Source organism: Callorhinus ursinus, unplaced genomic scaffold (assembly GCF_003265705.2).
Source record: "Callorhinus ursinus isolate GAN/ISIS: 27379988/994484 unplaced genomic scaffold, GSC_fseal_2.0 scaffold2, whole genome shotgun sequence".
NCBI lineage: Eukaryota > Metazoa > Chordata > Mammalia > Carnivora > Otariidae > Callorhinus > Callorhinus ursinus.
In genome coordinates this window covers 31,773,759-31,800,441 of record NW_027397064.1, presented here as the reverse complement: position 1 = coordinate 31,800,441, position 26,683 = coordinate 31,773,759, and the positions used below count along the sequence as shown (strand labels likewise).

The 26,683-nt window shown below is 47.0% G+C and overlaps 1 protein-coding gene and 1 long non-coding RNA gene across 3 annotated transcripts; one reads left to right on the top strand and one right to left on the bottom strand.

Annotated features, from left to right (window-relative positions):
- Positions 1 to 1,217: 1,217 nt before the first annotated feature.
- LOC141370526 (uncharacterized) lies at positions 1,218 to 22,505 on the bottom strand. Of its 2 annotated transcripts, none has more exons than XR_012374607.1 (3): positions 22,406 to 22,505; positions 13,746 to 13,884; positions 1,218 to 1,927 (listed from the first exon to the last, which is right to left on the bottom strand). It is a non-coding gene; the product is annotated as an uncharacterized lncRNA (long non-coding RNA). The 2 variants fall into 2 exon arrangements; XR_012374608.1 differs by lacking the exon at positions 1,218 to 1,927 and adding an exon at positions 11,824 to 11,987.
- Positions 19,555 to 25,556, top strand: FZD7 (frizzled class receptor 7). Its single transcript, XM_025893218.2, has 2 exons — positions 19,555 to 19,889; positions 20,542 to 25,556. Exon 2 carries the CDS (start codon positions 21,585 to 21,587, stop codon positions 23,307 to 23,309), a length of 1,725 nt encoding a protein of 574 aa, XP_025749003.1. The 5' UTR covers positions 19,555 to 19,889; positions 20,542 to 21,584; the 3' UTR covers positions 23,310 to 25,556.
- The last annotated feature ends 1,127 nt before the right edge of the window (positions 25,557 to 26,683 follow it).

Here is a 26,683-nt window from a genome sequence, read left to right as displayed (position 1 = left end):
CAGACTCCCCACTGAGGGGAGAGCCTGTTGCAGGACTCCATCCCAGGACCCTGGGATCATGACCTGAGCCGAAGGCAGACGCTTTTTTAAAATTTTTTTTTAAGATTTTATTATTTATTTGAGAGAGAGAGGGATAGAGCACAAGCAGGGGGAGCAGCAGAGAGAGAGGGAGAAGCAGGCTCCCCGCTGAGCAGAGAGCCCGATGTGGGGCTCCATCCCAGGATCCTGGGATCATGACCTGAGCCGAAGGCAGACGCTTAACCGACTGAGCCACCCAGGTGCCCCCCTTTTTTTTTTTTTTTTGAAGGCAGACGCTTAACCAGCTGAGCCACCCAGGCGCCCCTGAAGCAGAATTAAAATTACCTTCTTGTAGTTTTGCCTTTAAGTGAGTACTGAAAAACAAGGAAGTTGAGAAGGTGAGCTGGGCTCTCTAGAGAATCTCTTGGACTGTCAGACAGGTGTAGTTAAGGGTAGCCCAACAGGAAGTTCTCCAAAGTAAAGGGCAAGATCTTCACTGCCCTCTGAAGTTGTCACAGAAACTGGCACAGAGGAAGTCATCCCAAAAGGGCCTTATTAATAAATACCTCAGATTTACTACCACACACAATGCCGGGGGATCAATGTGACATGGCAATGGATACAGAAAATGGGGTGAAGGCAAAGGGGGAAAGTGAAGTAACCAGAGTTACATGGACATAAAGATCCAACAAAGGACTGCAGAGTAAATGCTGAGGGGTGGTTATTGTGGAGATTCAGAAAAAAACAAAAAACAAAACAAAACAAAAAAAAACCCAACCTTTCTTTAAACAAATCAACAACATATTCCTGCCGTGAAGATAGGAAAAGTGGTGATGAACCAGCCCAAAATAATCTCCAAGGGCACCCATCTGTTTGATTTCCCAATACTCTCCCTTCTGTTCCTTACAGTGCAGACTGACGTTGATTTATTAAGCCTACATGAACCGAGGTTAATTTAATTTTGAGGATTTCTCAACAGGCTTCAGATCATTGGAGACATTCTAGGTTGTTGTGAAACTACAGCGGCAAGTCCCTGCCATCCCACAAATTGAGGCCCAGAGGTGCAGACTGATCACCTCAGGACAAACACAAGAGTAGAAACCCCCTTTCCCAGGTACAAGTAAATAAAATAAAAAGAAGCAATCCCTTTTTTTTTTTAAAGATTTTATTTATTCATTTGACAGAGAGAGAGAGAGAACATGAGTGGAGGGAGGGGCAGAAGGAGAGTGAGAGGCATACTCCCCGCAGAGCAGGGAGGCCCATGACATGGAGGCTCCATCCCAGGACTGATGCCAGGACCCTGGGATCATGAACTGAGCTGAAGGCAGACGCTTAACCGACTGAGCCACCTGGGAGCCCCAGGAAGAAGCATTCTTATTTAATAACAATCTCATGGCCTCTGAGATCTAGCCTTCCAGCCTCCCACTGGGGTGCTAGCCCCGCCCACCTGAGGCTAGGACTGCTGTGGGATCAGAGACAGCCAGTTAAAGGGCTGGCTAAGAGCCCTCAAAGGTAAGTCCAGCAAACTGGTAAGTTTCCCTAAACAAAGAGCACACACAGGCACAAGCACTTGACTGAGGACCAAATTCTATAAACGTTGCCTTCTGAGCAAAGTTCATGGCACAGGCTAGCCTTTCCCAGTAGAGGAGAGAGATGATGGAGACAGTGACACTGACTGGTTATCTTTGTGAGGTCATGATTTTTCATTATTTGCCAGAAGTAATAACGTACACACTGAGACAGATAAGCCATCTAACAGGAACACCACTGAGCTTACAGCCCAATCTCCTGTTAGGAAAGAAGTCTCTGAAATTCTTCCGCCCTGAAATCACTCCTTCCCATGCCTCCAGAGCAGGCTCTTCAGGGAACAGCAGGGGCTGTTTCAATGCTCTCCAGCTCCAGGCTACACCTAAAGGGGAGATAGAGAGGTTCAGCTTCATCTAGGAAAACCGGACAGCCAACTCCTTACTGAGTATCTGCCATCTGTGCGTCCGGTGGTAGGGGCAAACACAGAGGAGCGGTACCCAGTTCCTGCCCTTGAGAAGTCCATGGTTCAGTCAGGGAGCCAGGCCCGAGGCTCTACACATGATAGTTGCTCCCAAAGGGGCGCCATGGTTGCTAGGCAGCTGGTCCAGAATAGCTATTCAAGTTGGGAAGTCAAGTCCTGCTTTTAGCTCTGCCCTTTGACACGTGACATAAGTCAATGGTCTCAGGATCCTCTGCCTACAGTGTCATACATATAATTAGGAATTACTTAACATCTCTCCTATAATGAGCCATAGTTGCATTGCCCAGATATATTTTAATGATTCAAATTAAAAGGGAATATAATTCTGTTCCCAGGTCATCTTGAGTAAAATCCAAGCACCTTTTCCCACCAGTCTTACAGGTCATGATTATATTTCTTTGGTGTTCTCCGAAATGTCATTCACAAATTCAGTAAGTATTTGTGAGAGAATGAGCAAATGACACAAGGATCATTTGGATTTCTTTGAATCATTTGCTGGATCCTCAGGCTACAACATCTAGCACTTAGACAACTTTGTCCTTCACACTGTTGGGGACATCTGCCCAGTATCCATTTCCCATTTTTTCTAGTAATTTGGCTTTGGGAACTATCCCTCCTTATTAGATACAATCATGGTGATTCCTTTATACAAACCTAAGATAGGTGAGAAACATAACAATCGTGAATGTTCCTGAGGATGGTTGGAGTTCAACGGAGACTGAAGTATCCTGAAGAGATTATTCCTTAGTTCCTGTTGTCTGGACCCCAGGACCTGCCCTGGCTGTGCACTTATATTTTCTGCTTTCCATTTAGTTCTGTGACCTACCTTTATATTCTTAATAAATACCTTTCGTGCTTAAATTAACTAGAGTTGCTTTCTGTTGCTTGTAACTGAAGTAGTCTAACTGCTGTACAAACCTACAGAAAAGGTCCACGTAATTAAACTGGGATACCAAAACAGAAAAAGAGAACTTTCAGAGCTAAGAGAAGTCTTCAAAATCTAGTCCAACTCTTTTATTTTGCAGACGGTTTAACCCAGAGAAGTTCAGTGACTTGATCAAAATCCTAACATTGGTTAGTAAGAGTCAAGTCCAGAACCCAGAAGACCTGGCTCCCTGTCTAGGAGTCTTTCTACTTTTTCACCATTTCCTGTCCTCAGGTCTCTTCTAAGGGTATTGTCTATGGCTGTTTTCACTGACTAGTTACAACACAGGACATGTAATTCACAAAGCCTAAAATATTCACTATGTAGTGCTTTACAGAAAAAGTTTACCTGTACCTGACATACACAATATATAAATGAGTGAATGTGGATATGTTCTAATAAAACTTTATTTACAGACACTGAAATTTGAGTTTCATATCATTTTCATGTGTCTCAAAATATTCTCTTTTTTTTAAGATTTTTTATTTGTTTATTTGACCGAGAGAGAGAGAGAAAGTACAAGCAGGGTGAGCAGGAAGCAGAGGGAGAGCGAGAAGCAGACTCCGGGCTGAGTGGGGAGCCCCATGTGGGGCTCAATCCCAGGACCCTGGGATCATGACCTGATCCAAAGGTAGACGTTCAACCAACTGAGCCACCCAGGCACCCCAAAATATTCTTCTTTTGATTTTTTTTCAAACATTTAAAAATGTAAAAACCATCTTAGTTAATGGACTGTGCAAAAACAGGCAGTAGGCCAGATTTGACCCACAGACTATAATTCATCAGTTAAGCCAGTTTGAATTAGGGTTTCTGCTACTTGCAGTTAAGTACAATCCAGTTGGTACAATAAAGTCATCATACATTTAGTGATTGTCTACTATGCACTAGGCATACAATAAAGGATACGATATAATCCCTTCCCCCAAGGATTCAAGGCCTTCCATAATGATAGCCACCATTATTGAGAACTTATTATAATGTGCTAATTGCCTTGCCCTTTACATGAATTATCTCATTTAATCTTCATTAACAATGCCACAAGATGGCTTACAGTATTGTTCCTACTTTATAGATGAGGAAAGGGAGGCTCAGAGGTACCATGTCCAAGGTCACCTAGCTCGTGGGTAGTAGAGCACGACCTGAACCGAGGTTGTAGGACTTTGAAGTCTGGGGACCTAACCACTGTGCTAAATGAACACTCCATAGGGTGCCTCCAACCCACACTGTGATTCCCACTGTCCACCTCTGCCTTCTCTCAGACTGCAGGGCTCACCATGACCCACACCCGTCCTGCGGTTCAGCTCTCCATCCCAGTCTTTTGACCACCCCAACCGCCAGTTCTTAGTAACCACTCCTTCTGAACACCCATACCAGTTGATGTCTAGATCACTCATCTTACACCTGTAGAGGGCTCTGATTGTCATTTCACTCTCTCTGTGTTTGCTCTCTCCCTCCTAGCTGTATACTACCCGTGTCAGGGGGCGGGAACTTCCCTTTGCCTCTTCAGGTAACCTCAGGGACAAGTGCACAGTGAGCTCCAAGTTGGGGGGAAAAAACAGCATAAGAATGAGATAAAAGGATAGATTGGGCTGCTAAAGAAACCATTAAAAACCAAAACATCATCATCTTCTATAAATAGGAAAAAAAAGGCATAAAAAAGACTAGTACCGCCCCCCCCCCCAAAAAGAAGGAAGAAAACCAAACACGTTTGGGAAATACTTGAGGAATAAAGGATAAAGCAGAGGGACAACTCAAGGATAAAGACAACTATAGAGAAAGGGATAAAGGGGCGCCCGGCTGGCTCAGTCCGTAAAGCACGCAACTCTTGGTCTCGAGGTTGTGAGTCCGAGCCCCACAAGGGGTGTAGAGACCACTTACAAATAAAATCTTAAAAGAATAAAAAAAGGAAGGGGCACCTGGGTGGCTCAGAGTCAGTTAAGCATCTACCTTCAGCTCAGGTCAGGATTACAGGATTCCGGCTCCCGGCTTCTCCCTCTGCCTGCCACTCTCCCTGCTCGTGCTCTCTCTCTCTCTGACAAATAAAGAAATACAATCTTTAAAAATAAATAAATAAATAAAATCTTAAAAAAAAACAAGGCATCAAGGATAGGGAAAGAGTTCTTCAAGCATATCCAAGCAGAAAGTCTAAGGGATCTCCAAGGGGAAGATGATAAGCCTGGCCTCACCCTTCTAAATAGCAACATTCAATGCCAGAAGGTAATGGAACACTGCCTACAACGTTCTGAGGGAAAGAAAAGGTGACTCAGGAATATCACACTCAGCAAGCCGTCATTCACATATAGAAGGGGAGCAGTCAGACATTCCCCAAAATGAACGAATTCAGGGACTACCAATGAGTCCTTCTGCAAGGGGAAGTGGGGGGAAAGGCTCCTTGACAATGAAATGCAGCCATTCAAGAAACTGATCAAATTAGAGAATTAGTCATGCAAAATTTTGATTAAAAGACTAGCAGTAAACACTGAATCCAGAGAACTCAACCTCTGGAAAAATAAATGGACACAAATCAGAATGTAGGTGCTATAAACCCAAACAAATTAAAAATAATAGGAGCATCAAAATCTGGGAGACAGGAGGAAGCACGAGAGCACTAATACATCTAATCATCTGATCATCAACCAAAGATACCCACCCAACTTTTCAATTGATTTTCATCATCTATTCTTTTTTTCTTAGTCTTGGAGTCATTTTTTAGGAACTAATGTAACTCGTCATTCAGGAACTAACATTCGAAGTTTACCAATTTCACCTGAGTTTCTTCTATCTGTTAAGTTCAGGTAAAACCAAACCTAAAGTTTTAAATTATTTTTAAAAGCATGCATAATGGGATCCTGTTACTATAAAATTATTTCTTTTTTCTTAAGATTTTATTTATTTATTTATTTGACAGAGAGAGAGAGACAGAGACAGAGAGAGAGGGAACACAGCAGGTGGGGTGGGAGAGGGAGAAGCAGGCCTCCCGTGGAGCAGGGAGCCTGGTGGGGCTCGATCCCAGGAGCCTGGGATCATGACCTGAGCCGAAGGCAGACGCTTAACGACTGAGCCACCCAGGCGCCCCTAAAATTATTTCTGTCCTATATATGCATACAATGAAGTCTGGAATATATCTCCTAAGTGTTATTTATTTGTTATTTTTGAATAGTAATAGTAACAATAGCTAATGCTTACTATGGACTATACAATGCGTCAAGCACTATCCTAAGTGCTTTACCCGCATCTACATGTTTAATCCTCAGAAGATTCTTAAAGGATATATCCTTTCATCACCCCTACTTCACAGGTGAGGCATGGGGTTGCTTCCTCTGGCGACACAGATAGTGACTGGGAGAGCTGAGTCAAGTCCAGAGCTTCAGGCTCCAGTCTGTGCTCATCACCATCACCCTACAATGCTTCCTGACAAATGGATAGGTAAGTCATTTGTTTTTCTGAACTTGAATTTTTAACTGATGATTATGGATCATTAAAAAAATGTCATCCCCAAACTTTAAAAGAGCTTCTACATGAAAAAACAGGATGAATACGCCCAGGTTTAATACAGGCCAACTGAGCAGAGCCTAAAATACCTCCCCTCCTACCTGTCCCTGCCAGGACACCCCACATCCCTCTCTCCTGACCACTGACCTATCTAGCCTTACCTTGGAGGGAGAAGGCAGCATCTAGAGGATAAACTCCTCAACAAACTAGCACAGACTCTGGAACAATAGGGGGTCTGAAACTTTAATGGTAATCACTGCAACGGGGTGAATCAAAATTCAAAACAGCATACCTGTATTTTACTGGCTTTGGGCAGATTAGCTGGAGGAAATAAGCATCCTTAAGGGATCACCTCTGAGAGAGAAGAAAATGTGTAATAAACAAAAGGTCTAAAAAGCCCCTGGTGTACACAGTCACGCGTCCAGGTTACTGGATCTCTGAACAATTTGCTGGACTGACACGACTTCATTTTAAATGACATACCGTAACCAGCATGCTGCATTCTGCTGTCCAAGAGCTACATAATAAGGGTGGTAATGGGGAGCAGCTCCCAGGAGGGCGGAGGAACAGCTGTTTCTGTCACCGGGGAATGGCGCCCACATACAAATCTCATCTCTTTGACGATTCTAAAGTCCCCCTGTCACTGTCACTCACCCACAAAATTAATGACTAAAGGGGAGAAGGAGAGGAAATGCCTAGCCCCTGAAACAGAGAAAGACTGAGAGAGGGACAGAGCAAGTTAATAAATAAAACAAGAGCCTGAAGGGAAGAGCTGCTTTGTCAGAATATAAATATTTCCCTTCCCCTTTTATCTCTAATGTAGTGTGAGAAGCTTATTAAAGGGAAATGCATCTCTGTCCCTGGAGCCCTCGCACAAGCCTTGCGGGGAGCTGCCTGCAGAACGGGCTCGCCTACCCCATGCTTATAAACTCTTCCCTGCTAGAAGGGAGCGTAAAATGCAGAGCAATAAAGAAGGGCTGAGGGAAGAAAGGGAAGCCATTGTGGCCATTAGGGTCCTTATCTTGATGGGCCTGGTGTCATGTTATGTTAATCGCTGGGAGATGCTGAGAGACTGAAGATGGGGAATACCTGTCTGCTCAAAGACTTGGCTTGAGATTCCAAGGGAAGCTGGCATTGCCAGACTTATGCTCCACTCCATGAGAGGGAACAATATCCAAATTTAGACAAAGGGGAATTTGTCTCCAAGAGTAAGACAGACTTAGAAGCCGATGGGGGCAGGGGTGGGGGGCTCTGTGAGTATTCCTCCTTCCAGCTGCCTCTCTCAAAGACCTTGGTTCTGATCAGGATTTGGGTTCCACCGAGCTCTGGGGCTAACACATCCTTTCTGACCATTTAGAGATATTCAGCCATGTGGTTACACAAGGATAAGCCACCCACTCATCAGGTGCTGTGGTCTAGCCAAACGTGGGGGTGGGAGTCGGGGCAGAGATAGCTAAAAATGGCTGTCAAAAGGTGCCTCTCCTTCATTCTTCTCGACTGAGCTTTCCAGAGGAGCTGGCCCCAGTTGCTTTACTGCTATACCCATTCCACAACATACCCAAGCATTTTTGTTTCTACAGTGTAATTGATGGAGAGGACATAAAATTTTTTTAATCGGCCTTTCTGGCTCTCTTGCCAGGGTATTCATTTATCTCCTTGCACTTAGCAAGGGTTTGCTGCTATTTCAAACCCATCACGGACCACATAATCACTCCTGCCGCAGAACCTACTTTGTATCCCCAGGCAGGCTCCTCCCCATTACAATGTCTTTTTCAGTCTCATCCTCGCTAATTTTGTGCATCTGATTCTCTTTCCCGATGAACCTCACCTAGGTTGAAAATAGACTCAGCTATTGCTCAGTCATTGCTATTCCACTGCGACTACCACTTTCAGGACCAATTAGGTCTCATGGCAATGTCTGTGTTACCAGGAAGTACGTAATTCAGGCACAGGGAGCCATCCTCAGCTGGACCCTAGGGAATCCCCCCCCCCATTCTAAACATTGCCTGGGAGCTATTGACAACACGTACCTAATTTAACTAACATTCCACCTCCTGCATAAGCCCTGTCTCACCTCCCTGAAGCCTCAGCTGGCTGCTTTGGGGGCCTGGAATCTTGAGAGGGTCCATTTCCAGTGTTCCCACAAATAGTCTGGAGGAGCAGGAGGTGTGGGGGGAGGGTGGCTCACACTTACCTGAGGGGCAGCTGTACGGAAGAGGGATTAAATTTGTACTGTGAAGATCAATGGAAGCCTTGGAGAGGCAGATTTCAGTTCAATATCATGAAGGACTTTCTAACAATTAAAGCTGTCCAAAAAATGGGAACCCTTGAAAGACACCCTTCTCTCCCTGGAGTTCAGGCAGAGGGGAGATCTCTCCAGCCTGAACAGCGCAATGGCCAGCGACACACACCCCCGATGTTTGCCAGTGTGACCAACAGTGCCTCTATTTCCTGAGCCAGACTACCTGGGTTCAATTCGCAGCCTAAAACCTACTAGCTCTATGATCTTGGGCAAGTTATTTAGCCTCTCTACAAAATGCAGATAAAAACACATTAGTCTTTCTGGGCAGTTGTGAGGGGTTTCTTTTGTTTTGTTTTGTTTTGTGTTGTTGTGTTATCAAATGAATCTGTGGTTTTTGAAGAGTAAGATAGTGTTCTAAGCCTTTGTGTGCTCAAAGCTCTTACTGATTTATAGAAGTCATAAAGAGAGGCCACCATTTATCAGCAACTACAACATAAAACAGCATTTGGTAATTGCTATTTTACATACGTACATAAACACAATGTTAGTGTTGAAGCTTTCAGAAATTGTGATGAGGAAAATTCTCTTAAAGCAACAAATTGAACTGCATAAGGTAAAGAAAGGTAAGAAACAATAGCTCATTTATTCAGCAGGTATTTATTATGTACCCACCTAGTGCAAAGCCTCTTGGGAAATGCCAGTGCAGCTTAAATACAGCAGCTGCCCTGCTGGGGGCTGGCCAGGTAGCAAATAATTGCTTCTGACCCCCCCCTTACAAAAATGGGCCGCGTTCCACCGGCTCTGAAAATTTTAAGTGCTCTGTAGGACCTTTTGAATTGGTTTGTATTCCAAATGAAATGGGCAGGGCAATATTATAAAATAATAGTAGAAAGCGTGGTGGGAAATGGACCGCTTAAATTTTCTCCCTGTTTTCCATTAGACATTCAGTTTTTCTAAAGATTGTGATCACGCTGATAAACTGTATGTGCATATTGCCTAAGAATGAAAAATAACTTTTTCTTTCATTTGCACTTAGCACAGTTCTTGGTTCTGAAAGCCCAATGCCTAAAAAGGACATTGGTAGGAAGAAACATGAGATGCCCAAAATATCTCTTTCCTATGGGTTGTAGGCATCCAGATTTGGAAAAGAAAGCTTTCGCTTCAGTAGCTCCTGTAGCCTGTAGCAACTGTCAAATATCCATTTCTCCAGCTTATTATTTTTTAAAAGATTTTATTTATTTATTTATTTATTTGGGAAAGAGAAGGGGTGCTAGCGCGGAGGTGGGGGCAGAGGGAGAGCATCTCTGCACTGAGCAAGGACCCCTGAGCAGGGCTCAATCCCATGACCCTAGCTGAAACTGAGAGTCGGACGTTTAACCAACTGAGCCAGCCAGGCGCCCCTCAAGCTTATTAATTCACTGGAAATATGCAGACAGAAACATGACTTTCCCTGGCCCTGCCATTTCTACAATATTTTCATTCTCAACTGAACGTAGAGGACGCTGGTGGCTTTCTGAGAAACCAGAAGTTTCAGCACTCATCTGCCTAGACCAAACTGTCTCTTTAAACCACTAAAGAACAGTAATAATTATCCTTTATTGAGCATTTACAACATTCTAGGTACTAAGTTCATTGCATTATCTCATTTGTACTTCACAGTCCTATGAGGCAGGTGCTGATATGCTCACCATTTTACAGATGAGAAAACTGAGGCCCAGAGAAGGAATTGGTCTAAAGCCACATAACAAGCAACCAAACAAGGATTCAAATCCACAATACCTGTGCTCTCAACCATTATACCAAACTGCATCTCCAAAGAAAGGGGAGAGGAATCCCCACTACAAAAATAAGAGCTTTTCAAACAATTAATGGAAAAATGACTTTATCACTCCCAGCAGACTGAGAAACAGGAGATGGCTACCCAGGGATGCCCAGCATCCCATGGAGGTCTGTTCCAGCTTTGGGACATTCTCTTCGACAACTGGCCACAGAGGAGGTGGATAGAAACTCATCCTCATAGAGGTTTCCATAGAAAACACAAGCCCACCCCGTCTGTTTGCTCTCCCGGGGGCTTTCTCCAGGCCAGACATACTTAGGGGCTTAGGACACTCACACTCCTAGGAGCAGACTCAACTTCCCTTTTCTTCTTTCCTTCCCACAAGCTTCTTTTTTTTTTCTCCTAAGTGAAACCTGGGTTCTTTTATTCACTATCTGCGTAATTTTGGACCTGTCTATACCTTGGTTTCCCCGTCTGCAAAAACGGGTCCAATAAGTAGTAGCCACTCAAAGGGTTGTTGTGAGGATAAAGATTCAAGGAGAGAGTGCAGGTCAAGGTCTTAGCACAATGCCTGGCTAAGGGAAGCACTCAGTAAATGTGAATTGTTAGCAAAAACAGCAATGATACAACTAATAGCAGATGTTGGAGTCAGTCAGCTGGCTTTCTCTTCACTGCTCCCCTGGCATCTATGTCAGGCTATCATCGGCCCCGGGTGCTAAGAAACAGCAAGACCAATATGGCCCTCAGAACGAAGGCCTTAAAATAATGGCTAATCTCTGAGTGCCAAGGACTAGCTTTATAAGTTTTAGGCGAGGGGAAGAGGAGGAGTGAAGTTTCACAGGTAAACCAAAGCCCCTTTTGCTAGAGTGAGAAGTCTGTCGCCTATTTTGTTGATCTCTTCTCTAAATGTTTCCTCTCCCGCCTCCTGGGCTGTCTTCAAAACTCCTCCGTTTTGGTAGCAGCTCTTCACAAGTCTGCTGGAGGCCACAGGAACAGGCCAACAGGCCTCTCCCCAGCTCAAAGGGCCGGCGGGAACAGCCGCAAGTGCCTCCCCCTGCCTGGGTCCGAGGCCCCACTGAGGTTTCTGCAACTCCCCTTTCAGCTGTTTCCTGACAAAGCACAGCTGGGGAGAGAGGGTCAGCTCCGCCTGGGGCCCCGCGGAGCCAAGCGCGCGCGGAGTTGAGAGCGCAGAGCCGCCGCACTCACCTGCTTCCCGGAGATCTCCCGGGCACCAGCCCACCCGAGGCCCCTCGCTCAACCCCGCACTCCCATTTTTCACTCCGGAGCTCACACAAGCCATTTCCAGAGTGAGGTGAGCAGGAAGCAGAGATAAATAAATAGATAGATAGATAGATAGATAGATAGATAGATAGATAGATAGACAGATAGATAAAGTTGGGCCATGATGTGCAAAGCTCTTGGACAAAGCACAGCTCTAGGAACCAAAAATGCGGATTCTTGTTCCAGTTCTTTCTGGGAACTCTTGGACAATTCCGTCCACCATCTTGGGCTTTGGTGTTCTCACCTGAAAAGTGAGGGGAAAGAATTACTGAACTTGGATGTCCTTTCTGAAAAATCCCCAAACCATCGGAGAGTGGTTTTTTAATTACAGGGTGGGCGGGCTCCCAGCTCTGGGCCAAACTCCCATTACAATTTTGAGACAGACTCAAGGTCATCACAGAAAACCAGGTTCGTTTGTTCAATAAGACTGCAAGTTCCATAAAGGCAGGGACACAGTATATTCCCAGGACCCTGCCCGGTGCCTGGCCCATGGTAATGTCTAAAGACATTTAAAAAAATAATAAATGCAGGCCATGTGCTTTTACTTCATCCGTTTCAACTTAAAATGTACCTTATTCATTCCTGCACTCATTCATTCATTTACTGAGCACCCATAACGTGCCTACCACTGCATCCCACTGTGGTGTAACTACCTGGGATTTGAATAAACTTCTGTGACTACTTATAAACAAAACTGGTGACTAAGGAGGGGAATTAAAAGCAAGGAGAAATTCCTCAATATACTAATGAGTTAGCTAAGAAAGAAAGGACGTCTCTGTTCCCACCCAGAGACTTCTGATAGCCAACATTCTAATAAAAGTTGCTTGAACCAGCTTCACACTTTCAAAGCCAAAATTAATGCATACAACGAAAGGCCCCAAACAAATTCAGAAGGTAAGACCTGAGCCAGGGAGGGTGTCCTATTTACTAAAGAAGAGGAAACCTCAAAGCCCTCTCTAGTCTCAACCCAGCTCCCCTGCCCTCTTTTAACCACCTCATCAACCTGCCACCTCCCTTGGGGACCCAGCCAGGTGGCTCGGGCCCAGCCAAGCCTTGGCTCCTCCCTCAGGTGAGGCCATTCTCAAATTAAATCACAAAGAGGAGCAGCCAGTCTGCAATGATCTGTGTTTATTTAGTAAATGGGTTGATTGCCCTCATTTATGGAGATTAAGAGTTAATTTCCCAACGCAAAGAGAACAGATTTCTCGAAGGGCAGCCCCAGATAATTAGGAGGAAAAAACAAAAATTCAAATACCCCCCCAACCCCGCCCCTTCCCACCTAGTTTTGGCCTCTCCTTGGCCTCTCCAGCCAGGTAGCCCCAGGCCCCCGCCTCACTGAAGTTCTGACTGAGGGGAGGGGGATTTGGTCAACAAAGGCTTAGGAATTCTTTAGGCTCCTTTTTAAACTGACATCTGGCAAATTCTCTGGCAAATTTGGGATCACATAACAGTTTCTCTCTCCCCACCCCCCATACCCCGCTCCCCCGGGCTTTGAAAGGCAAATGTTTTGAGGTTTGTGTTCTGTCCCATTCGCAGAGTTTTTAATCAAGTGGAGTCAAACCACTTTGTCTACACCTTAATTGAAGAGCCTGGCTCTAGAGTTGAAAGTACTATTTTACAATAATGAGGCAGGAGAGGGAGAGGGGACTAAGTGGAAATGTGAAAGGGAAGAAAAGCAATGGGCAAGTGGCCCTTAAGGGCACACTCAGTGTATTGCCTGCCTGGCCTCCGCGGCACCCGCGGGACACAGACAGTTAACTCAGGTCGTGAGCCCCAACTGTGCCAGTCACCCAGAACTGGGATGAGACCGGCTCAGTTTTGTTGGGTAACTTCCACATAACACAGGAAAAAGTCCCTAGTGTGGGAAATCTTGGTCCAGGTGAGGAACCCCCAAAGAGAGCCATACGTTCTCGCGGGCCAGACGGGGCGGAGTGGGGGGGAAGGTGGCAGATCACAAAGCCCAGCTGCCTCACTTCACAGATGGAGAAACAGACCAACTTGCCTGAGGCCAAGAGGCTTGTGGCAGGACCAAGACCCTCAGAATTCTTCTCTTTTCCCTGGCTGTAACGGAGCCCTTTCCTCTGTTTGATCCTTGAAAAGAGAAACGCGCCACATCCATCTCAAAACAAACTTTCATACACCTGGGAAGACAGTTAAATGACTTCATAGATAATTCCTACATTGCAACACTTTACAATCACTCACTCACAGCTCTCTGGGTCAACTGCAGTCCTAGGAGGTATATTTTCAAATTCTTTATCCAGGCCATTGAGCAAGATGAAGGTGGCTGCAACACAGTGCTGTTAGCCAACCCTGAATGGATCCCTCCCCTGGGCTGGTGATGGTCCTTGGAGGTCAGCCTTCTGCTTCTGTGGGCCCATCCCCCAGGACAAAGTCAGAAGAGTTTTCAGCCTTTCCCAGGCCCCTGGCACTAGAGTTAATGAGATTCTCTCTAGTGATTAGGAATAGACAAGCAGTCAGGTGGCTTCATTAATGGGAATGGTAGGATTCCAAGGCAAGGAGCTAGGAAATGGCTCTTGTAAACTTGTCTTCTCCTTTTGAAACAGGTGTTCTTTCTTCCCTTCCCTCCTGTTGCTACCGTCAAACTTTGCTCATGGCTCTGGTTTCCTCCAAGTTTCCACTGCTTCCTGTTTTCTGCTTGTTCCTTTTTCAATGAGTCTCTCAGCCTCTGCCACTCTATGTTACACCTAGACTCCTCAAATGAAAGGATCTGATTGGGTACCACTCTATATCCAGTGGCCACACCAGCTGGATGAGGTCTCATGCAGACAACACCATGGCTGGGTCAGATGCTCGCCTAGTCCTGGCTCAGTCATCTGTGGTACAAGCTCAGAGGATGGCAATGTGGGTCTGAGGAAATGCCTGTGGGAGAAATGAACTGTGGGAGTAGCAGGTATTACATTTTACAGTGGCCACCGCAAACTTCTTGAGACTCATAAATAAAGTCCCAGACCCAACATCACATCATCCAACCACCCCTCTCTCTCTTTCCCTCTCTTATTTTCTCTTACACACACACACACACACCCCTCACACACTCCATCCTCCCTTACGCTTCTCATTATTCCATCCCTCCGTTCAAAACATAATCAAGTAAAGCGAGGACTTTGCACAACACCAGAGATCTTCTATAAGGCATCGATGGCACAAGACCCTGCTTTGGAATATGAGTTTGGGTCAGTGGTTCTGAAACCTGTCTAATTAAAAAAAATCACCTAATGAGCTTTTAAAACTTAAACCCCCAAGTCCAATGCCAGAGATTCTGGTTCAACATGTCCGAGGTGGGGCACACGCTTCTGATTTTTTTTGTTTTTAATTCCTTAGGTGATTCTGATAACCACCCTTCCGGCCACTGCTCCAGCTCCATCCTCTCTTTTCTTGAAGGTTCCCTTGGAGGCTGTCATGAATACTGTGAGTCTTGTTCCCGCAGCTTCTCCTCCTAGTGCTCTGCTGACTTTCACGGCCCGCTGAGATGCTGTGATGGGAAGGGCCTGACACACTCATCCTAGTGCAACAGGAAAAGTGTCCCCCACATCTCCTAATCTAGATCCCTACTGGCTCAGTTTCAGCAATGGAAATTAAACTGTTCCTTGAAAAATTAGGAAAAAAAATAGTAAGCATTACCAAGTGGTTTTGAAAGCTGTACAGGAATGATACTCTGGGGGGTCATAACCAATCTGGGGCTTGGTATCTCAAGTCTAGAAATTCTGGGGCTTCTCTAAATTTTAGAAGGGCTTTTGATAAGACAAATAAAAGGACAAAAATTAGTGATGTTTACCAAGAAGACATCAAGTAGCAGTTCAGTGCAAAGTGAAAAATGTTATATAAATCTAGGTTTTAGTCCAGACACTGCTACTATAAAAAGGAGTTTCTATCTAGAAACTTGAAGAATTGTTATAAACTTAGGAATATTGTACCTAAATCTCCCGGTACTTTACAAATGATAATCATTCTACTAAAAATATAATGGTTTTAATGCTCAAAATAATCTGAAGAGAATAAGTTCTGTAAACCCAATGGTGTGCTAAAAGCCAGCTATTCAGGGCTTGTGAGAGCTGATTACCTGCATCTTTTCCAAAATTCAAGCTTAGTAACATAGTGTTGCCTTGAAATAAGCCATGGTAGCAGTATTTACACCATGGAAATGGGCAAATGTACAGGTCAGGGCTTTTTTCTTGGAGAGCTGGTGATTAAACATTTACCAGCATACTACTGAAAAAAAAAAATCACAACATTAGCAAAGAGCCAGAGCCCCAAAATATGCACCTAACTTGGTCTTTTATTTCTATGATTTGCATCCATACAACCGAACTAGGATTCTGTCATCATGATTTTTTGCCCATAGATCACAAAGCATTGCATAAATACTATCTCATTAATTCTCACAGCACACTGAGGGAGCCAGAGAGGTTAAGTTACTTGCCCGAGGCATGACAGGAAATCAATGGTGAAAAGCAGAACCTAGCCAGTCTGTGCTAACCACCTCTGCCAGCCTTCCTCCACATCTGTACTGGGCAGACTGGTGTTAAACACATAGGTAGCAATTACCAACAGTGCCTCTACCTCATAACCTAAATCGCCAAAGTCTTGTTCTAGAGACTATGGTCCAAATGTTCTGTCCTTGAGTACAGATTTGACTCCCCAGAATGGCCCACCCTCTCCACCTGGAGGTTTTCCCCTAGGATTGCTGATGGCCTTTCATTAATCAGCTTCCTCCACATTCTTTCTCCTTCAAGTCCAATGGCATGTATTTGAAAAAATGGCTGGCCACAATTAGGTTTCTGTTCTAACAGACGCAAGTGGCATTATAACCAGTCAATATGTGTTTTTATTTGTGATCCTTTCCCTGGACACCACAAGGCAGGGACCTAACGGTTGTTTCTCTCTGTGGCCTCCTCTCCATATACTTTGGGAATGAATGAATAATCCTTATGATAAACTGACTCTAAAATGGCTCCTTGTGATCCTCACCCTCCAATGTGTTTTCATGCCCTATAGTAATCCCTGCTACCCCTTGAGTGTGGTATATGGGTAGACCTAGCGAATTGCTTCTAATGAGTAGAATATGGCAAAAGTGACAGGATGGCCAAGATTATAGAAAGACTGTGACTTGATTGCCATTTTCTGTGTTTTTTCTATCTCTCTGTCTTTCTCTCTCTCTGTGTCTCTCTCCTTCTCTCAGCACTTGCTCTGGGATAGCAGGTACCATGTTATAAGTGGCTTTATGAGAGGCCTACAGGCAAGGAACTGAGGTCTTCAGCCAACAGCTAGTGAGAACCTGAGGCCTGCCAACAGCCATGTGATGACCTTGGAAATGGATAGTCTGAGACCTGCCAATAACCACATGAGTTTGGAAGTGGATCCTCCTCCACTTGAACCTTGAGGTAACTGCAGCCCCAACCAACACCCTGGTTGCAGTTTCATGAACAACCCCAAGCCAGGGGACCCAGCTAAGCTCATCCAGATTCCCAATATACAAAAACTATGAAATATTAAATGTCTATTGTTTTAAGCTGCTAAGTTTGGGGGGTAATTTGTTATACAACAATAGATAACTAATGCAACCCTCAAGCAACAAGAGAAATGGTCAAAGGGTTTGAATGATATAAATCACCTCTACTGCGTGGGGCCTAGCACGCCTATCAGGACTTCAGCATGGCCCTCTTTTTTAATCTAGACATCTCTAACTTTCATGACACTGGAAAGTCTGTTTAGGGATACGAATGTTCCCATTCTGGGAATGATCCAACACCCCAAACTAAAATTAAAGGACTTCAACGGCAACTTGGCAACTTGAAATTCCAAGTCCTTAATGTTATAAAGTCAAAAAACTGTCTGGTAAAAGAGAGGCCAAAAAAGGGAAGTATATACTAAAAGCTGCCCTTTCTCATCTTGCGTGAGTAATTCTTGCAGCTGGAGTTTTCACTACAGCCACAGAATTGTGGCACCACGAAGGTGGCCATTTTCAAATCTGGCCTGACATCAGAATGTAATTCAACTAGATAAACCTGGGACTTGGCCAAAATAAGTAGCATTTAAATAACTGGAGCCAATGAATACCATCACTTTTCTGTGAGACCATATGACTGTGATGTGAAGAAATAAAAGCCTTTGTTGTTTTAAAGGGCAGGGACAATTGGAAGTTTTGCAGCAGACAGTTACAAAATTTTCCACCCTTAGCTCTCCAAAGAAGATACCAGTTAGTGGCTTTGGGAGTTGGGTGTGGAAAGAATTGCTTGGAAAAGAAAATTAAATTGATCCTGGACAGAATGTGAACCAGTGTTACTACATTTATCATAGAGCCTAAAACAGACTATTTAGCCCCCTACATTGTGAACTCGCTTTTCTGATCTACTCCCATTTATTACTTAGCTCCTTGAAATCAGAGCATTCTGTATCAGGCAAGGCATAGAAGGCTGCCACACTCCTCTCACGAAGAGCAAATTCTTATTTTTCAAAATAATTTTCAAGTGGGTTTTGAAAAATCCTTTTAAAAAACAAAACACTCCAAAAAAGTAGTCTTTGCTTTTATGCTTTTTGCATTTGTCTGCCTGGGACAGTGCAATAGGACTCAGGACTCACATCTGCGATACTTTCCATCTGAGATGGGTTTCCTGCATCTTATGCATAGACTGTTTTAAAAATATTTCATTCACCCCTTGTATTTTCTTAAAGGGTTCTCCTTTTTCCTTTCTAAATAATTACCCCTATTACTTATCATCAGCGAGCTGTCTGGGGCTATAATATGGGGAGTAAAACTAGCTCATCAACTAAACTGGTTTTAGCTTTATTTGAAACACAGTATTTTATCCTGTCGGTTTTCATTTTATTTGATGACAGTGCTTGCAATTTCTCCCTCAATAAGCAAAGATGACTTAGATCTGTGGCCTGATGAATAAGCATGAAAATTTGATTTAGAAAAGGAGGATATCCAGAAGCTCACGGAGAGAAAAAAGGATTTCCAACCCCCTACCACACACACTTTAAATGACAAAGCAAAGCAGCAGCATTGTCTTTAAACAACATCTTTCAAGCAATATCAATGCTCCCCAATGTTAGGTAGTAAGAATAATAATCTAGAAAGAAAAAGAGGAGCCTTTAAAAAATATATAAGGAAGGAATAAAATATTTTTAAAGCAAATGTCATTAATCCTTTGTATGGTACCTTGCAGCAGATAACCCAAAAGAAAACAAATAAGGTCCTGGGTGTGAGGGGGAAGCTGATGCTTTGGAAGAAAAACAGTATGAGGACTCCTGTTGAGGGGCGGATGGAGAATGTGAGCAGTCTGACACCCTACCTTGGCCCAAATGATTCAGCTCTCTAGATCCATTAACAAGAGTGGAAAAGGACAAAGAACTGTGAAGTGGAAGGTAAGATGCTCAGTAAACTTCAGCAACAGAAAATAAATAAAAGAGAAACAGAGGAAGCCAAAGTCTCCCATGGAAGGGAACCCAATTAATTGTCTTACATTTCAGAACCAGTTTTTTCTTGCTGGAGAAGCTCACCAGGGGCAGCAGAGGCAGCAACTTCTGCAAACACGCAACCTGATCAGAAATCCCTCAGGGTCCAGCGCCCGGAACTGAGCCTGGCAGAAGGAAGGGCTCAGCCAGGAGTAACGTTTTCTTAAACATAGTATTTGTGCGTGTGTGTGTGTGTGTGTGTTTGTGTGTGACAGAGACAGAATGAGAGACAGATTTAGCCTTTCTCAAATTGTCACTACCCTGCATGGGAATTCATGGTATTCTTTGCTGCCCAGAGAGAGGGGAGAGGCCCCCGGGTGAATTCTGACCTCGCCGGGAGTAACCGGAGAGCTCACGGGAGCGCCCAGTGCCGCGAGCAGGGCCAAGATTTGACCGGGAACAAAAGACCGCTTGCCAATCAGAAAACGCCACTGGAGAACACGGATCACCTCTCTTTGTGTTTTGAAAACTCCTTAATTAGCAAATGCCCTGGTTTCTAATACGCATTGAAACTTCTCTACGCAACACTTCAACTACAGGATCAAGTCATTGCTTCTCAAACGAAGAGGGGATCCCGAATGGCCACACGCCGAAGAACTAAGGAAAGCGCCGCAATCGAAGACGCACTTTAAACCGTAGAGTGTTCCCGGGCATTCGGTCTCAGGTACTTTTATACCGCCCCCCCCAACACTGTCTTAGTTTTCTTATAACCGCTCTAAAGCCACACCAGATATCTAGACTCTGGGCCGTGCTCGCGGGCGGGGTGGCCTGGGGGCCCGGGTCCCCCGAGCTCGCCGCTCCCTAGCCCTCTCCCCTCGGAGGGGTCTGTACTTCCTCCCGCCTTAAGTCGGCCCCCTCCTCCCGACTCCAATTTCTCCTCGGACGCGGGCCCCTCCTCCTTTCTACAACCCGGAGAGAGGGTGTGAGGGATTGTGGCCTCACGTGGTCTGTTTGGGTCTGGGGAGAAAAAGTCGATCTGAGAGGCGCACCCCTTCTCTCTCGGTACCGAACCCCACATTTAGGATCCAGCTATCCAAAAGCCCCCTGCCAAACCCAGCATTTTCAGCTCAGACAGGGCTAACGTGACTCCGGGTCACGTCTCTCCGCTGAGGCGCTGCGCTATTCTCCCAGCAAAAGCCTCTGTCTTTTCGCCCTCCCGTTCGAGATGTGTGTTTTTGCGTACCCGGAAGAGGAGCAAACCTCTGAGGCAAATTCCCTTTCTGGTGCGTTTACCCCCCACCCCCCAACCCTCGAGCGAATCCACCGTAAAAGTTTTTCTTAACTTTTCCGTCCCGAACCCCTGCCCCTCCCCTCAGGAATCCGCCCAGAGCGCTTCAGACTCCGCCTCTCCAGTTCCCTCGCCCGGCCTTTCCGACTTCCACCCAATCCGGAGGCCGCCACACAGAACACAAAGGCTACTATTGGGCCGCCCTAGAGCTCTAGGGTCCGCCCCCGGAGTGGTTTGTGAATGGGGGGAGGGGAGGGGGCGGGGCGGCCCGGAACCTTGCGAGCCCGACGCTTCTTCTGGCGAGTTGCGCGACTCCGAGGCGTTACTCTGCGCTCGCTCCCTCCCGGCGGGCGGCGGCGGCGGCGGCGGTGGCGGGCGCCGGGACTCACGGGCCAGGGCTTCGCGAGGCTGGAGAGGCCAGGCCCAGGCCGCGGGCACCGGGCCCTCGCAGCTTCGGACGCAGTGTAACTGGATTTCCAAAAAGAACTCGCTGAGCTCTTGGCTTCAAGGCGCCGATCGGACTCAGAGCGAGAATCACCCGTTTGGCAGAAACTTGGGGGCCGAGCTTTTGGGGCTGAAGAAGGAGCGGGGGAGTAGAAAAGGAGGCGAAGGAGGAGGAGGCGGCGGCGGCGAGAGAGCCTCGAGGCGAGGAGGCGGAGCAGCACGGCCGAGGCGGCGGCCGAGGCTAGCAGGCGGCGGCGCCGGGCTCTCGCCTGCCGGGGGCCGGACTTGGTGTGGGGGGCGCGTGCGTTACTGTGCGCTGTGGGTCGATAGACTTTGGGCAAACTTTGAAGGGTAACCGGAGACGCTTGTTGCTCCTCGCCGCAGAAAAAGCCGCACCGTTACGTCGCAGCGGGAGAAGAAGGCGGCCCCCCTCAGCGCCCCCGACCCAAACAGACGAGTTAGGGCTCCCCGCGGCTGCTCGAGTGCTGGGCGGAGACGGCAGCGGCGCCCCCGCGGCGCGGGCACCCCAGCTGCAGCGCCCTCAGCGCCGCGCCGCCCACGGCCCGGCCCCGGCGCCGGGAGGACTCTCATGCGCCGGGCGCGACCGCGCCTCCTCGGATCCAAGCCTCTCCCGGCTGCCTCGTCGCGCTCCTCCGGCTGAGAGCGCCGCTGCACCCGTGGCCGGCGATGTGGGGTCCCGGCGCGGCCGCGTCGCGCTCGCCCCTGGGCCTGTGCACTCTGGTGCTTGCGCTGCTGGGCGCGCTGCCCGCCGGCGCCGGGGCGCAGCCTTACCACGGCGAGAAGGGGATCTCGGTGCCGGACCACGGCTTCTGCCAGCCCATCTCCATCCCGCTGTGCACGGACATTGCCTACAACCAGACCATCCTGCCCAACCTGCTAGGCCACACGAATCAAGAGGACGCGGGCCTCGAGGTACACCAGTTCTACCCGCTGGTGAAGGTGCAGTGTTCTCCCGAACTGCGCTTCTTCCTGTGCTCTATGTACGCACCCGTGTGTACCGTGCTGGATCAGGCCATCCCGCCGTGCCGCTCTCTGTGCGAGCGTGCCCGCCAGGGCTGTGAAGCGCTCATGAACAAGTTCGGCTTCCAGTGGCCCGAGCGGTTGCGCTGTGAGAACTTCCCGGTGCACGGCGCGGGCGAGATCTGCGTGGGCCAGAACACGTCCGACGGCTCCGGGGGCCCGGGCGGCGGCCCCACAGCCTACCCCACCGCGCCCTACATGCCGGACCTGCCCTACTCGGCGCTGCCCCCGGGGGCCGCTGACGGCAGGGGCCGCTCTGCCTTCCCCTTTTCGTGCCCCCGCCAGCTCAAGGTGCCCCCCTACCTGGGCTATCGCTTCCTGGGCGAGCGCGACTGCGGCGCCCCGTGCGAGCCAGGCCGTGCCAACGGCCTAATGTACTTTAAGGAGGAGGAGAGGCGCTTTGCCCGTCTCTGGGTGGGCGTGTGGTCGGTGCTGTGCTGCGCCTCGACGCTGTTCACCGTGCTCACCTATTTAGTGGACATGCGGCGCTTCAGCTATCCCGAGCGGCCCATCATCTTTCTGTCCGGCTGCTACTTCATGGTGGCCGTGGCGCACGTGGCCGGCTTCCTGCTGGAGGACCGCGCCGTGTGCGTGGAGCGCTTCTCAGACGATGGCTACCGCACGGTGGCGCAGGGCACCAAGAAGGAGGGTTGCACTATCCTCTTCATGGTGCTGTACTTCTTCGGCATGGCCAGTTCCATCTGGTGGGTCATCCTGTCGCTCACTTGGTTCCTGGCAGCCGGCATGAAGTGGGGCCATGAGGCCATCGAAGCCAACTCGCAGTACTTCCACCTGGCCGCGTGGGCCGTGCCCGCTGTCAAGACCATCACCATCTTGGCCATGGGCCAGGTGGATGGGGACTTGCTCAGTGGGGTGTGCTACGTGGGCCTGTCCAGCGTGGATGCGCTGCGGGGCTTCGTGCTGGCGCCTCTGTTCGTCTACCTCTTCATTGGCACGTCCTTCCTGCTGGCCGGCTTCGTGTCGCTCTTCCGCATCCGCACCATCATGAAGCACGACGGAACCAAGACCGAAAAACTGGAGAAGCTCATGGTGCGCATCGGCGTCTTCAGCGTGCTCTACACGGTGCCCGCGACCATCGTCCTGGCCTGCTACTTCTATGAGCAGGCCTTCCGCGAACACTGGGAGCGCACCTGGCTCCTGCAGACGTGCAAGAGCTACGCGGTGCCCTGCCCGCCTGGCCATTTCCCGCCCATGAGCCCCGACTTCACTGTCTTCATGATCAAGTACCTGATGACCATGATCGTGGGCATCACCACCGGCTTCTGGATCTGGTCCGGCAAGACTCTGCAGTCGTGGCGCCGCTTCTACCACAGACTCAGCCACAGCAGCAAGGGGGAAACTGCGGTATGAGCCCCAGCCCCTCCCCCACCCTCCCTTCCCCCATCCCCCTAGCAGGGGGAGAGGCGTGGGAAGGAGAGAACTGCTGTGGGGGGAGGGGTGTCCTGTAACCTCCACCCCCTCCAATGAGAAGTGACCTGGAAGAGAGATGATATTTGTAGATTTGGGGCGAGGGGTGGGTTTGGAAAAGGAGGCCTGGGTGAAAAGACGGTTTGGATGGAAAGACTTATGGCAAAGACTTGCGGGAAGATAATGATGATGGTGATGATAACGTTGATGTTAATCGTGTACGGTACCGCCCGACCTGGGCCTATCGAGATTGAGCCCAGCAGAGATGGCTCTGAGTTCTTCCCGGCTCCAGGGCCGAACTGGGACTGTGAGCGATTCCCCTGCTGCAAGACAAGTGGCCTGTCCTCACTCCTGTGAGGCCCGGGTGAAAGGTACAGCTCTGTCTGCGGCGGCGGCTTTGTTGGGAAAAGGGAGGACTCCCTGCGGTGTCCTTGTCAAGCGGTGGTCAAACCATAATCTCTTTTCACTGGGGCCAAACTGGAGCCCAGATGGGTTAATTTCCAGGGTCAGACATTACAGTCTCTCCTCCCCTGGCCCCTCCCGCCTGTTTTTCCTCTCCTGGTCCTTTCAAGTCTTGTAAAATAAGCATTTGGAAGTCTTGGGGGGCCCGCCTCCTAGAATATGAGGATGCGAAAGAAATGAAGATAACATTTCGAGAGGAGGCAAAGGAGATGAGTAGTAGGTATTTCTGCTACTTTTTTATTTTCTGGGGAAGGCAGAAGGAAGAAGGTATTTTATTTGGTTTAATACTCTGAAAAGAAGTGATGACTTGTTGCTTTTCAAAACAGGAGTGCATTTTTTCCCTTGTCTTTGTTGTAAGAGACAAAAGAGGAAACAAAAGTGTCTCCCCTGTGGAAAGGCATAACTGTGAAGACAGCAACTTTTATAGGCAAAGTAGCACAAATCAGAGGTTTCCCTTTGGATGTTAATTTGGCTGAGATAAACATTCCTTTTTAAGGATAAGTGAACGGCAGCGTGCTTCCATACCCCCAGTCAGTCAGAGGTTCTGACTTGGCTAAAGGAAATGCAAGGGGTTTTGTTCTATTTGTTTTAAATAAATTTAATTCAGAACACACAATCCTATCTACAGACTCTGTTCAAATGTTCAGGGAAATCTCTCCCTTTATTATTTTTTTCTTCCTATAAACCTGCATTTGGGTTTTCTATTTTCTTCCAATTTGAATCCTTCAAGGTAAAAGGAAAAGCATGATGCCGTCAGCCTCCATAATAAAGAAGTTAAATTTTTTTAAAAAGTAAAGAGCCATTTTGTCCTGTTTTCTTAGTTCCATAAATCCGTTTATAAGACATCATGTGTATGCTGACCCTGTCTTTGTGTGGCTGGATGGGGAGGTGACCTACAGAAATGACAGTGAATGAAGTGGACAGTTCAAACCATGGGTCCCCTTTTTTAAGGAAAGTCATTAAAAGAAGGTAAACTTCAAAGTAATTCTGGAGTTCTTTGAAATGTGCTGCATGACTTAAATTTATTAATCTTAAATCATGTATTTTTTTTTCTATAATAGAACTGATTATTTTGCATAATGCTCTAAAGCTGAGCAGAGAATCATGGGAGCTAACCTTTACTCCACCTTTGACACCACCCTCCAATCTTGCAACACTATCCTGTTTCTCAAAACAATTTTTTAATGCTGTTTTAAATAGTTTTTAAATCATAGAGGGTACTGTCAGGAGTACAAGTTACTTTATATATGTAATGTTCAGTTGAGTGGAGCTGCTTTTTATATTAAAGTTAACATCGACGTTGTGTTTCTTAAACTTCCAAAATGGTCTCATTTGTCAGATTTAAAACTCCCACTACACAGTTTCTGGCATCTTTTGTGTTGTATCTCTTGCATGTGAAATTTGTAAAATAGAGACAAGTGCAGTATGTATATTTTGTAAATCTCCCATTTTTGTAAGAAAATATATATTGTATTTATACATTTTTACTTTTGGGTTTTTGTTTTGTTTTGCCTTTAAAAGTCTACAAGGAAGCCCCACTTTATCACATGTACAGATCACAAAATAAATTTTTTTAATACAAAGCGAACATTTATTTAGTTGACAATTCCTATAGATCTTTAAGCCAAAGAACAGAACTCTGTGTTATGAAAAGAAGGTGTGGAGGGACACCATTGGATCTGTCCCTCATGTAGATGTTCTATATTACTGAAGTGTTCTCCTTGCCTTTTAAAATACAGTGTAATGAATGCCTTATCTGTCCTTTAGTTTTGTTTTTTTTTTTCTGTTGTTGCTGCTTCCTGCCTACCACCCCACTACCTTTCCCACACACCTAAGCCTTTTCACATCCTGCTTTGGATAACTTATGGAAGGGGCTGGAATAGGCATCTCTTTAAGAGAGGGGCTATCTGATCCATGTTTTTACCACCCTTCCAAGATGCAGACCATATTTGAAAGAGGACCAGAAGATATTTTTGGTCTGCTTTTCTGGTGATGTTTTCCTTGGGAAGAAATCACTGAGTTTGTTTTGTTTGTCTGTGTGTGTTTCTTTTCTTAACTGATGTTTTTGTATTCTAATGCACCTTACCTTATTTGTTCATTCTTAAATCTTTGGGTTCACGCGGCTGGGAAGTCAGTGGAGGGTTCCAGTTAATAGCAAGGGCCTTTCGAATGGAGCCTTCTCGGCTGTAGGCTTCACTCTACCTTCTAGGTCAACTGAACCAGAGGTCAAGTGATTTCCTGAGGTGGCAGTGACTCAGCAGCTCCGGCAGGAATAGACTCCAGCCTGACCCCAGGATGGCCTCAAGCCACTGAAGCTATTCTTTCTCTCTTTTCGGAGAGGCTAACTTTGGAATCAGATTAGACTGAGAAGCCTTCCTATCCAGCCACTTTGATATTAAACAGTCCCTCAGGGAAATGATAAAGGCATTCTAAATACTTCCAATTCCAAGTCTCACTCGCTCCCCCCCCCCCGCCCCCCACTCGTTTCTCTTTAATTCAGGTGCCTGTTTCCTGGCTTTTCCTAACCATTGCTTCATTCTTAGGCAGCCATCAAGACCCAGCAGCTGACTGGACACTGCTGTTTCCTTCCCGGCTTCGGCTCTAAGCTTCTGTACTTCGAAAGCTCCACAGAAACAGTTGTGTTTTTGTTTTAATTAACAGGCGTGCTCCCATGGCTGGTGTGTTTTGCAAACACGCAGAAGGAACAGCGGTGAGAGTCCTCACCGGGAGGAGGAGGCCTCACCACTGCACTCTGTGCAGAGCATCTTTTAAGATCCTCCTGGGTTTGGAACATCACAGTGGGTGTGAGGTCATCTTAACCTGTGAAGATCTGGGCATCAGGGAAGGAAAAAAAT